The 13,008-nt window shown below is 52.1% G+C and overlaps 1 protein-coding gene across 9 annotated transcripts in view; it reads left to right on the top strand.

Annotated features, from left to right (window-relative positions):
- Positions 1-13,008, top strand: part of SEPTIN6 (septin 6) — a 59,475-nt gene that overhangs the window by 38,272 nt on the left and 8,195 nt on the right. For all 9 annotated transcript variants that reach the window (XM_032329580.1, XM_032329579.1, XM_032329578.1 and 6 more), the window contains 5 exons: positions 1,042-1,203; positions 4,231-4,327; positions 7,131-7,299; positions 10,381-10,513; positions 11,975-12,165. In XM_032329580.1, the coding sequence (XP_032185471.1) occupies positions 1,042-1,203; positions 4,231-4,327; positions 7,131-7,299; positions 10,381-10,513; positions 11,975-12,165 (752 nt within the window). The remainder of the gene's footprint in view (positions 1-1,041; positions 1,204-4,230; positions 4,328-7,130; positions 7,300-10,380; positions 10,514-11,974; positions 12,166-13,008) is intronic.

The following is a 13,008-nucleotide window of genomic DNA, read 5'->3' as shown; positions in this document are numbered from 1 at the left end:
GGGTCCCATCTTTCTCTGAGCTGCACATGACACTGCAGACAACCTTTGCGGGTACTCCTCAGGTAAAGCATAAAGCAGGCTGTCTTTAGCCTCCAAGTGTAGAGCTCCTCCTGGGGCCCAAGGACTGTCGATGATGCTTCCCATCCCCTGCCCCAAGTCTGCTGGTGGCAACACCTCTGCCCCTCACGTGAACCTGAGCCCAGGTGTGCTCTGTCTCACGAAGACACGTGCGTGTCACAATTCTTTACCTTCCCGCCGCAAAATCCCTGTCTCTCCTTGGAGTCATTTCAGGGGCCAGGGCTCAGGTGGATTGAACCTTGGTGTGGCGTTAGGCCTTTGTCCTGCTGTCGGCAATTGGACATATCCACCTGCTTGCTTTGTACAGAAATTAATCGCAAAACAGGCAGGGTAACTCTTGTTTGCATGAGGTGTCAGATCACACTGGAGACTGAGAGGGTCCTCTCCCTCCAACTGGGTTGGTTCGTAAGTTTACTGCTAGAAAGGAGGTGGGTCCCTAACACACTGGGGCAAACCTGCCCCAGATAGGTTGGAACAATTTACTGTTGACAAGGAGAGGCCCCCTGCCCTTCTTGTCAAGCACAGATTCCCAACTGTCATCTTTCTGCTTGGAATCACTCAAGCAATGACCTCGATATTAAGGTATCACACAGCTCATCGATTTGGAGCTGAGCTGGTTAAGATTCTGGAATTAGGAAGAAGGCCGAAGTTGGATCTGGATCCCAGTTCTGCTACTTACTGCTCTGTGGCCTTGGACAAGTTACCTAGCTCCCCGGTGCCTCGGTTTCTTATCGGTAAAGTGAGAGGGGTGTCTTCAGGATTCATTGTGGTAATCCATGTAAAGCACTTCGTTCAGCACACAGCACTGAGTAAGCGACCCCCATCATCATTTATTATGCTGTGATTTGGCTACAGAGGTGGCCAGTCCTGGGCTGGTGGGTTGAGCTCGTGGAAGTCCTCTGTCACGCCGCTGTCGGTCGCAGATTACCAACAGAGATTCTGCTTTGCGCCTCCCTTCCGCAGGTGAACATCATCCCCATCATTGCCAAATCAGACGCCATTTCGAAGAGTGAGCTAACAAAGTTCAAAATCAAAATCACCAGCGAACTTGTCAGCAACGGGGTCCAGATCTACCAATTCCCGACAGATGATGAATCAGTGGCAGAGATCAATGGAACCATGAACGTGAGTGTGGGCAGAGGAATTCAACTTGCTGACTTTGCTGTTTATTTTTATTATTTTTTATTATTTTTCTCCTTTAGAAAGATTTCATTTATTTGTTTTTGCGAGAGAGCGAGAGAGCATGCATGAGCAGGGGGGAATGGCAGGCAGAGGGAGAGGGAGAAGCAGGGAGCCAGATGGGAGGCTCGATCCCAGGACCCTGGGATCATGACCTGAGCTGAAGGCAGACGTTTAACTGACTGAGCTGCCCAGGTGCCCCTATGTTTATTATTATTATTTTACAAACTAGTCGAACAACACCATCCATTTTACTGCAGTCAACTCTCCATCGTCTGAATCTCGGGTGTTTATGAGAAGGAATCCCGAACCCAAACAGCTCCTCTCCCTTATCCTTGGCTGCTTCAAAGCCTCAGAGACGCAGAGATTAATAGCCAGAGACAGAGGGAGGGAAAGGCCAACTTTAGGAAGAGTCTGGAGCCGGAGATTCGGGCCTCTCCTTCCAGCCTCCTCTTTGGTGCTGCTTTGGGTCTAAACCAGCCCTCCCCCCTGCCCCCGGGACTGCCAGAAAGGCAAACAGTCTTCCTCTCTGACCAAAACAATGCCATGACAACCACAGCAGGGAAAGTTGGCTGGCTTCCGAGACTCCGGATCATCGAACCCTCTCCCCACCAAGGGAGGAAAAAATGACATATAGCCTCCAATTTTTCTGGTGACTAGAGAAATGTTATTTTTAAGGTTCAGGGTGATGCTTTGCTTTATTAAGTGTGAATGAATCAAAAAAAAAAAAAAAGCATCCTGACTTCCTCTCTTCTCCCACGACACTACCCCCCCCACCAGAAGAATGAGTAATGTGCAAGGCCGGAGTCAAACATCTCTTCAAGCTTCTTTACAATGTGTTGATGCCGTTGCTGTGAACTCTTCAATGTTGTGATTTCAAGGAGACAGCTAATAGCTTTCAGAAAGCCTCTGCTTTGAGAACAGATTTTTTTTCTCTCTCTGTTGAGAGGCATCAGTTTTTCCTAATGACATAATGCCCGGGTATAGCCAGACTCAGGAAAGACTGGTAATAAAAGCCATTTTTAGAAAACTTTCCAGCTGCCACCGCCCCTGAGTTATCATTACGGTATCAGCTGCTACCTTCTGGAATTTGGCAAACAAATTAGCATAGCGGGGCGACAAGTCATTGTGTCCTCCCGCCTTGGTGCCCGTCGGTTCCCCCGAGATGCGTTCGTTATTAGAAGGCCCTTAGAGGAGAAAGGTCATCCAACCTCCCAACTGTAATGGATGTTTTGGAACTGGAATAGACTCATTCATGCCAACTGGGTCATCCAGACTTTTTTTTTTTTAATTTACTTTTAAAGATTTTATTATTTTTATTTGTTTGAGAGAGAGACAGAGAGCACAAGCAGGGGGAGCAGCGGGCAGAGGGAGAGGGAAAAGCAGGCTCTTGGCTGAGCAGGGAGCCTGACGCCTGGCTCGATCCCAGGACCCTGGGATCATGACCCAAGCTGAAGGCAGACGCTTTACCGACTGAGCCACCCAGGTGCCCCCATTCAACCCTTCAAAATATACTGAGAGGAATGCAAGGTAGACACAAGACAGGAAAGGTGGTAAATCTGAGAACAGACCCCCAAGAGGAGGCTTGAGAGCTTCTCAGAGTTTTTGGAGACTGGATGTCTGACGTCGGGGGACACTCCACCACCCCCCCACCTGCGTTTCAGGGGCAGTGCCGTCCTGCTGCCATCAGAGTCTCCTTCCTGGGCCCATAGCTGCAAAGTGCCACCCCCGGGAGGGTGTTTGCTTGGAGGGCGTACCCTGTCCCTACTCTGCTTGACTCTCTGTGGGTCGTCTAAACCACCCAACACTCAAGAGCAGCAGAACGCGGGCCAAAGCCCGGCCCCATGCTTTTCTGCCCTTTGTGGCTAGCTGGCTTCCAGCAGATCCCATTCAGCCAGGAGGCAGCACGCGGGTGGCAGCGGGGGGCCAGGAGGGCCCGGCAGCAAAAGCACGGTGGCCTTACTGTTCCCTGGCATGATTTGGGCCCAGGAGTTAGGGACCTGGGCAAGTCGTTTTCCCCAGATTGCAAGTGGATGAGAGTATGAGAACTGCCCCATAGGGCTGTCATGAGAAACCAGTGAGAGCTGCCCAGCAGCGCCCTGAAAATTCCGCTTGTGGATGCTTATCAGAGCAGACTTTGCTGCTGGTTGCCAAGCGTGTGCCGTGAGAGGTCACGGGAGCCCTGGCGGGGGCTGGGCCTTCCTTACCATGGGCAAGGGCTAGAATGACTGTGAGGTGAGCAAGAGGGGAAGCCAGTGACCCTGTTCCCTAACTAACCAAGGCCTGTGGGGAGAAATCTAACAGGCCCAAGGGAAGACAAACTGATCTTTTTTTAATGCCTTTTTTCTCTCCTTGGGTTTTTTTTTTCTTCCCTCCTTTCCTCGTGAGCCCAGAGAAATCCCTGCCCATTTCACACAGCCCCCTCCATCACTTTCAGCTAAGAGCCGGGAATGCGCCAGAAGGTTCTCTTTCTCACTTCCTCCCCCGGTCTAGCCCTTTGCCATCGCTGCCCTCTGGCTCTTTTGTGTCTTGTGGCTGAAGCCCTGGCTCTTGGCAGGAGAAGTGACATTTTCCCAGAAAGTGCTTGGGGGTGGATTTGAGGGTCCCCACCTGTCTTGGAGTCCTGAGCGGGAATGCCCGGATGTCCCTCCGACTTCAGTGCCCCCATTGCGCCCCGTGTGTTACACACCCAACGACCCTCACGGTTCAGTCCCCTCCTAGGATCAACGCAACATTTCCCACGGCCACCCCAGCCGGTGTTCCATGTACCCTTAACCTCCTTTTTCCTCTGTCCCCACTTCAGGCACAGTGAGCGGAGTGGGAAGGGGTGGAGGGGGTTGCTGAGGAGATGCTCTGAGAGCAGCTGACAGAAGGTGACAGGAAAGTCCCCGTCAGGCAACAGTTGTATCAAAGGACCCTCGGCACCTTTTTCTGGGAGCACTGCTCTAAGCCTCAGTTTGCCTTCTGTTCCAGGCGCACCTGCCGTTCGCTGTCATCGGCAGCACAGAGGAGCTGAAGATCGGCAACAAGATGATGAAGGCGCGGCAGTATCCTTGGGGCACCGTGCAGGGTGAGTGAGTCTCCAGGAGACAGGGCCCCTTTCCCTGTGTCCAGCCGCTGTGCGACTAGTCCCTAACTCATCTCCGGTCTCTACTCAAATGGCTGCGGCTTCCAGCAGCTCTGCCCCGCCCCCCCCACCCCCGAATTCTCTGCCATGAGCAGGTCTCTTGGTCTCTAATGGAGAAGTTCCTGGAACAAAAAAATTCAAGAAAACATGGGTATTGGCTTCAGGTGCCCCTAGGGCACCAGGAGACGTACAAGAATATAGTAGATGAGTAGCAGACAACCCAGAAAGCCATCTGAAATAGATCAGATGAATTGCAAAACATTCATCTAATGGGATATTAGTGGCGAAAATGAATGGATTATAGTTACTCATACACGAATGAGTCTCAGAAACATAAGACTGGGCTTAATAAATCAGAGAAGCATACATGCTGTATGGCTCCATTGATGTGAATTCCCAAAGTAGACGACACTGAAGATCGGTCTTCTTAGGAATTCATACATAAGTGGCGAAACAGTAAAGAAAAAGGAAGGATGGCAAAGCCCGAAGTCAGAATTGTGGTTCAGCCTCTTTTCAAGTCCAGGCAGAGACACAAAGGTGCTGGTACTGTTTCATTGGAATTGTAGATACATTGGTATTCATTTTTTCTTCTTTATTTCTGTGTGTGTGTGTGTGTCTGTGTATAAATATTACACAATTTCAAAACAGACATATATACACTCAGGAAACTTCCTTTTGTGGTCTGCCTGACCCGTGGTAAGTTACCCATGGAACTAGTCAGTTCTGTGGATACAGCAAGGCCTGGGATGCTGGCCGTGGGTAGAAGAAGCTTCTGGTCCTCCAAATCTTCAGCTCTAAGCTGGGTTTTAGAGGGGTACCATGTGCAAGAGGGCCACTGGTGTTCTATATGCTCATCCCTGCCACTGAACAAACAACCGGAAGTGGGTGGGAAGTTAATCCACTTCGCATATAAAGCTGGCATGCTTCTGGACACACCGGAGCCTCTCCAGTGGTCGCTGGATTTTTCCATAGTTAGGACAGGACTGGTTATTGGAGCCATGCTAGGTTTTGGTCTTCTCTGCCATCTGGGGCCAAGATGCTCTGCTAGGAACATTTGTGAATGGTTCCTGGACCCATAGTCCTAGCTGGGAATGAGTCTGTGGTCTGAGAGACAATCATGTGGAGTAAAATGAGGAGAAACCAGCCAACTGGTTCCAGTGACTTCCTGCCATTTAGATCGTGCACACCTAACCGGCAGAGGGGTTTTTGAAGGTGTTTCATGTAAGTTGCAGTTCACTGTTCTGTACAAGTGACCTTGGAGTCAATCCTTCTGACCGGCCACCAGGCATCGCTGTGTGGAGATGGAGGAAGAGCTGGTCCGGAGAATTGCCTGACTGATGTGATTTTTAACATTATCTTGTGTTCTACGGCAGCAGGGGGTTTTATCCCCAAGGCAGTGTTTTATTTTATTTTATTTTAATTAATTTTTTAAAAGTTTTGCTTATTTAAGTAATCTCTATACCCAGCGTGGGGCTCAAACTCACGACTCCAAGATCTAGGGTTGCATGCTCTTTCAGTGAGCCCGCCCAGTGCCCCAGAGCCATGGGTCTCAAGCAGAGGGGTTATATAAGCTGACGTGAGCGTTGAAAAGGTCACTCTGTCATTTCAGACCCCCTCCCTGCCCCCACTCCCCTCTCCCAGGCCCTGGAAGACAGAACCTATGGTGACTAGGCCAGTTCGTCATCTCAGACACCACTGTCCCCTCATGATCAGGCCAGACACCCCCACCGTAACCCAGGGGAGGCACACAGCCCTGTGTTCCAACCACAAGTCCACTTGGCTATGATTTAGTCTCTGTTTCTGCCCTTCTCGGCCACTGCCCCAACTGCAGACCTTTGCCCTACTCCTTTGAGGGGGAGCACTTTCATTTGGGCCAGAAAGTGGGATCCGCTTCGCCCGGTCATCACTACTGCTGTCTGTCACCCTCTGCCCTCTAAAACACACGTCCTTTGAATCTCAGACCTACCATTCAGGCAAGCCATACCTTGGTTCATACCCTTCCTGGTCACTACAGTGTACAGAGGTCCTAGTTGTTTCCCTTTATTCTTTGGAGACTTGGCGCCTGCTCAGAGCCCCCCCTTTAGCTCACCTGCGTTTCATGCCCAACCGTCGCTTGCTAGCCACGTAAACTTGCCTAACGTTATTGAGACCTTGTGTGGACCCTTTCCCGATCTGCCTGATACATTCTCATTTTTCCTTCAAGAGCCTCTCTAGTGAAGCCTTCACTCTGCTGGGGCACCTTCGGCCCCCGCCCATCCTCTGGGCTTGCACCATACAGGCCTCCGCTTTGGTAATTTTTGCATTGTATTTGCCTGTTTGCTTCCGATCTTCCACTCCACTGTAAGCTCCTTAGGGCAAGGCTCCGTGACTTCGTTTCTGAATTCCTGGTGCCTCACACAATACTGAGAGCAGAGATGCCAGAACTCTTCATGGGACGGATGGCTGAATGTGCATTTCTCATGAATGCAAAGGCGGCACAGAGCAAACAGACGTTCCCGTGAGGTGCCACAGAATGCCTTCTTAGATTTTTTTTTTATGGTTTTGTAGTTTTCCATTATTATCCGCCTTGTAACTGTTCATGTGTGTTTTCCGTGGAAAAGGGGATCAGGAGGCCAATTCGCAGGCTGTGTACACCCAGATGGAGGGGCCATGTGGCCGGGAGGCCTCTGGCCTCTCGATCGGTCCATTTCCGCTGCTTCTGGCCCTCCTCTCACTGCGCTTTCAACCCCCCTCCCCTGCCGTGCAGTGGAGAACGAGGCCCACTGTGACTTCGTGAAGCTTCGGGAGATGCTGATCCGGGTGAACATGGAGGACCTCCGGGAGCAGACCCACAGCCGGCACTACGAGCTTTACCGGCGCTGTAAGCTGGAGGAGATGGGCTTCAAGGACACAGACCCCGACAGCAAACCCTTCAGGTACCCCTCCAGCCAGCCTGGCCCACCCTGTGACTGTGGAAGGCTTGCCCCGGACCCTGCCTATGGGCCCGCTTGCTTCTTTGGACTCGGGCTGCCCCGCCAGATTTCTGAGCTGCTCCGTCCCCTCCTTCCCCTTGTCAAGCCCAGATGACGGGACCAGGTAGCAGTCATTGCGCTCTTGTCGGTGACCTTCATGCTCTTCAGGCACTGTCCTTAGTGTCTGCGTTCAAGGGCAAGGTTTTTTTTTCGACCGTGGGATGTTGATAATCTCTGACATACTTCTCAAATCAGAATCTGAGATGCTTTCAGACAAGAGGAATGTTTCTTTCTTTCTTTATTTTTTTTCTTCAAGAGGCATGTTTCTGAAAGTGGTTTCCTATGCCGACAGGAGCCATCTGATCTGTCTGCATGATGTGTGACATAAGTCCCACACTGGAAATCACGATGGGATGTCCTTTATTACAGCTCAGTCCCCTCTTAGGAAGTGTCGGGCCTCAATTAGGAAGTGAGGGGGGTGCTTGTGGGCCCAGGTTTTCAGATGGTCCCTGAGATCCCACAGTACCTGTGCCCAGCATGAAGTCGGCCTAGGGGCAGAGCGTGGCCAGTCCTGCAGGGAGGCTTGGTTCCGAAGGAGTGGACTCGCTCCCCTCCGGAGACAGGGGCAGCTGGAGCTCCTGGGGATGGGGGAAGTTGTGCTCACCTCTCTGGTGGGCACTCCCTCAGTTTTCCCTCTCCCTCCCCTCCCACAGCTTTATCTTTTTTTAAGATTTATTTCTTTATTTATCAGAGAGAGAGGGAGCACAAACGGCATGGAGGGAAGGGGCCGAGGGAGAAGCAGGCTCTGCACTGAGCAGGGAGGGTGACGCGGGACTCCATCCCAGGACCCTAGGATCATGACCTGAACTGAAGGCAGACGTTTCGCTGACTGAGCCACCCAGGCACCCCTTTCCCACAGCTTTAATCTGCTGCTGTGTGCCCCTGCCTGCTCATTCAGTCGTTCAGTATCCCTCCCCACCGCTGCTTTCCCGAAATTCTCTCTGCCTTTGGCTTCCGTCACACTGGCCGGGCAGGGTCGGGTTCTTCTCTCCACTTCCTCCTCTGGGCCACACTGGCAGGCTCCTTTTCTTCAGCTCACTTTACATGTTGGGGTACCCCAGGGTTCCTTCCTAGGGCCTCTGCTCCTGCCCCTCCTTCTTCTCTTGGCAGCAAGTTCTTTTTACCATCAGCCCTTCTTACTGCTTAGAAAGAGATGACTCCCATGCCGGAATCGTACTTTTGAGCCCCAAACTCATTGCTCCAACTGCCAACCAGATAGTCTGACTCGGACGCCCCATGGAGGACATACCCCCAAGTGCAGGGGTCTAAACTTCACTCCGTCTTGTCCCCTCGTAAACACACCCCTTTCCCAGGGTTCCTTGCTGCACTTCCTGGGTCCACTGTCCACCTAGTTGCCTGAGCCAAAAACCCAAATTATTCTAATGTCCTTCTGCTTCCCTCACTGTCCTGTAGGTTCCCTCAAATCTGGATTTAAAAAAAAAAAAGATTTTATTTATTTATTTGACAGAGAGAGATCACAAGTAGTCAGAGAGGCAGGCAGAGAGAGAGGAGGAAGCAGGCTCCCTGCCGAGCAGAGAGCCTGACTCGGGGCTCAATCCCAGGACCCTGAGATCATGACCTGAGCCGAAGGCAGAGGCTTATCCCACTGAGCCACCCAGGCGCCCCCCATTGTTCCTTCTTTATCCCATTTCCTCCATCCCCACCCATCTCCTCCCAACACCCCCCGCCCAGCCCACACCTGGCAACCTTATTCTCCGTATTTTTTAGATTATGTTATGTTAGTCACCGTATCTACATCATTAGTTTTTGATGCAGTGTTCCATGATTCATTGTATTTAAGAGTCTGGTTTTTTTGTTTGTCTGTCTCTCCTTTCTCCTTGTTCACTTGTTTTTGTTTCTTAAGTCGCACATACAGGTGAAATCACCTGGCATTTGTCTTTCTCTGACCGACTCCTTTCACTTAGTCTTCCGCGCCCCCCCCCCCCCCGCCTGCCCCCAGCTCCATCTGTCTTGTGATACATGGCAAGATCTCATTGTTTTTTTCTGGCTTTTTTGTGGGAGTGAGCGATCCCGTCATTTCTTCTTTGGACTGTGGGGAAGCCTGTCCTTCACGCAACAGCCGGAGGGGTCTTTCTCATTTTCAAATGGTGTGAAGTCAGTCCTCCTGCTTGAAACCCTGCAGTGACTAAAAGGCCAAGTGCGCAGGGCGACCTCCAACACCTGCTCTCTCCCGCTGGACTTGGGAACCTCACCTTCCTCTGCTCCAAAGCTTCTGCGATCCTCTCCGGCCATCTTGGACCCGCCCGGCTCCCCAAGTGCATCATCGTTTCTCCACATGTGCCCTTCCATCTGCTGCCCTCTTCAGAGCATGAGCCCTCCTCTTCTTCACTAGGTTGACTCCTGTGGTTTTAAAACTGAGGCTGGGGGCAGGGAGACTTGGCCTGGGCACCTCCCAGTAGACCGACCATGAGTTCCTTGGTGGTGGGCCCAGTGGCTATTGGCTCTAGATGCTGAATGACTAGCATAGCGTCGCTTGGGCCTGTGTCTAGCACACGGTGGAGTCTCACCACATGTTTTTTTGAAATATTCTACTAATGTGGTCCATTTCGGAGCCAGGACGTGGGAGCCAGGTGCAGAGGAAGGACCCAGATTAAGAGACCAGAGACCCAGCTTCTGGTTCCTGCCTTGCCTCTATCTAGCCATGTGGTCTTGAGCAAATCGCCTCACCTCTCTGGTCCTCTTTCCTCACCTGGGTCACTGGGTCAGAGAAACAGATGCTTGGAGTCACTTTTAGTTCCAAGTGTCTTATCAGTTCTCCAGGGCTACCTCAGCTCCCTCGAGCAGCCCATGATCCTGCGGTCACACGCCAAGCCAGCTGCCTGCAGCTTTATGGTTCTGTCTTTGCACCTCTCCCAGAATGGGGGAAAGGGGGGATGGGGGGACCGAGGGAGGATCACTGGGGCCAGTTTTCATTGACGAACGGCCATTCCAAAGGCAGGGGAATTAACCTGACCGTATTCGCAGCTTACAGGAGACATATGAGGCCAAAAGGAATGAGTTCCTGGGGGAGCTCCAGAAAAAAGAAGAGGAGATGAGACAGATGTTTGTCCAGAGAGTCAAAGAGAAAGAAGCTGAACTTAAAGAGGCTGAGAAAGAGGTAAATGTGACCCTGATTGCCCAACAGACAGGAAGAGGGGGCTCAGCTTGGATTCAGAGGCTTCTGCCACAAGGACACAGCCGGCAGGAGCCTCGAAGCTTCCAGGCAGGAATAGCGCCCGGCATCAGCCACCCTGCCTCGACTGGCACCGAGGATGCTGTGAGATCTGTGTCTTCTTGATCCCTCATTCCCCAAGGCTGGGATGTGTTCTCATTCTGTGTCCCTTAATTCTCTAGAGCCTCGCACTCCCATAGCCACTAACCACGTGTGGCTGTTTACACTTAAATGGACTAAAATGAAATAAAATGTAAAACTCAGCTTCTCAGTCGCATTAACCCTGTTTCAAATGCTCAGTCCTCCTGTAGTGGTGGCTACCATATTGGAGAGCCCAGCTATGAACATGTCCATCACCGCAGAAAGTTCTATGCGGCAGTGCTGCTCAAGAGTCAAGGGAAAAGTCCATGGCATGGATATTGATTTGTTTTTCAGTTTCACTTTTTCAAAAGCAAAATGCCACCTGGTACATTGGAGGAGACACGAGGGGTTCTCAAAGATAAATGAGTGAAAGGCCAGTGAATGAAAGCCAGGTTAGAGCAAACAGATGGCCACAGCTTCCACCACTGTACCCCAGGGGACGAGTAAAAGCCGATCTGTTCAGCCAGCCTGTCATCCATCTCCCCTTACTAAGTGACAGTCCCAAACACTTGGTGGACCCGGAGACTTGTCCTCCTCTGTGGTATGATTTGATTGCTATGGAATCCTAAATTCTCTCCAGAACCCTCAAAAGAAAGTGAGGTTATACTTGGTATTCAGGGGACTTGATCACGTTCTGGTTTGTTAGCGCAGTGGTGTGCCAGAATGTTCTTACTGTTCTCCTTCGGGTGTCTGGGTTCTATCTAGGGCTAGCTGAGTCTCCCCTTGGTCAAAGCTGAGGTCTCTGCATTCATTCCATTTTATAAAATCCTTTCATCTCCGTCCATGTCTGAGGACAAGTATTTTCTTTGACCAGCTTCGGCACTGCTGAAGTTTTTCCTGCAACCCGTGGTGATCCTCCTTGACCAGAGGGAGTAAGGAAAGGCAGAGGCCCCCTCTCATATTGGGCCATCTTGTCATATAATCCTCCGAAGTATGGATTAACCTTGGGCAAATTCCTTCACCTCTCTGCCCCGTTTCCTCATAAAATACAAATAACTCCAGAACGGTTCTTAATACTAATTTTTAATTAATAGACATTAATAACAGTCCCCTGACCACATTCAAGAGCAGAGACGTGGAGATGAGGTGGCAGGGGAGGGACCTACCGCAGACACCATGCCCTCTGGTGCCATCACAGCCATCCCTGGCAGAAATGTCTCCTCAGGTCCCCGCCGGTGCCGCCGGTCCCCGCCTGCCCTGGACTTGGCTCCGTGAGGAGCCGCTCCCAGGGGGCCTCTCCTCAGACCCCCTGTGCTTCCCTGCCAGCTGCACGAGAAGTTTGACCGTCTAAAGAAGCTACACCAGGACGAGAAGAAGAAGCTGGAGGATAAGAAGAAGTCCCTGGACGATGAAGTGAACGCCTTCAAACAGAGAAAGACAGCGGCCGAGCTGCTCCAGTCCCAGGGCTCCCAAGCTGGAGGCTCACAGACTCTGAAAAGGGACAAAGAGAAGAAAAAGTAAGTGGTGGGCTGCTCGGGGCTGTAGCTTCTCTCTCCTCCTGCTCGCCCCCTCAGCACAGGGCCCGGGGACTGGGCAGGGGGCGAGGGCTGTGGGCTGACAGGTGCGTTTTGCGTTTGAGTCCCTATCACTGGTCTCCGTGTCCCCTGAGTTGGGGAACTGAGAGTAGGGGCGGGCTGTGGTCCCAGGGGCCCGGCCCCCCTGCTCAGCTGGGTGGGAAAGCCTGGCAAGGTCCAGGGAGCAGGGGAAGGAGGGACCGAAGTGGGACAAACGGAGCATGGGAGGGGAGAAAGAAAGGAGGAAACCCTGAGATCTGCAGAATTGCAAGGAACAGGTGAAGGAAGAGGAGCACTTAGAGGGCAGAGGAGAGAGCCCGCCTTAGCAGAAGCCCCCAGGCACCCTCTTTCTCCCCAAGAGCAAGCTTGCGCCAGTGTGGCTTATGGGCCTGCTTGTTCATCCCATGTCTGAGGCATTCACCTCCCCATGCCTCTAGCCCCCCGACCCGCTTCTCACTTAGCCGCAGCCAGCAGTTTCACTGCTTTTACTGAAGGCTGCAGCCCAGTCCAGGTCTCCCAGTTTGTGCCATCCCTCCCTCTTGGCCACATCATTGTCGGGTGGTGAGTACTTGGTGGGGAGCCCCCAGGTGCTAGTAGACTCCATGTGCCCCAACCTCAAGCTGGCAGTGACTATAGAGTCTGTCCGCCCCCCTGGTACTTGATAAGGCAGGACAGCATGGGCTCCTGCTCCCGTGCGGGCCCATAACCCTGAGCTGCCTTGTGGCTTTGCTGGCCCGAGCTCCCCATTCGGCATCCCGGAGCCAGAGGAGAGGAAAGGATTCCCAG

Source organism: Mustela erminea, chromosome X (assembly GCF_009829155.1).
Source record: "Mustela erminea isolate mMusErm1 chromosome X, mMusErm1.Pri, whole genome shotgun sequence".
In the NCBI taxonomy this organism is placed as follows: Eukaryota; Metazoa; Chordata; class Mammalia; order Carnivora; family Mustelidae; genus Mustela; species Mustela erminea.
The sequence above is the reverse complement of the archived record's forward strand: the minus strand, read 5'-3'. Positions and strand labels throughout refer to the sequence as shown.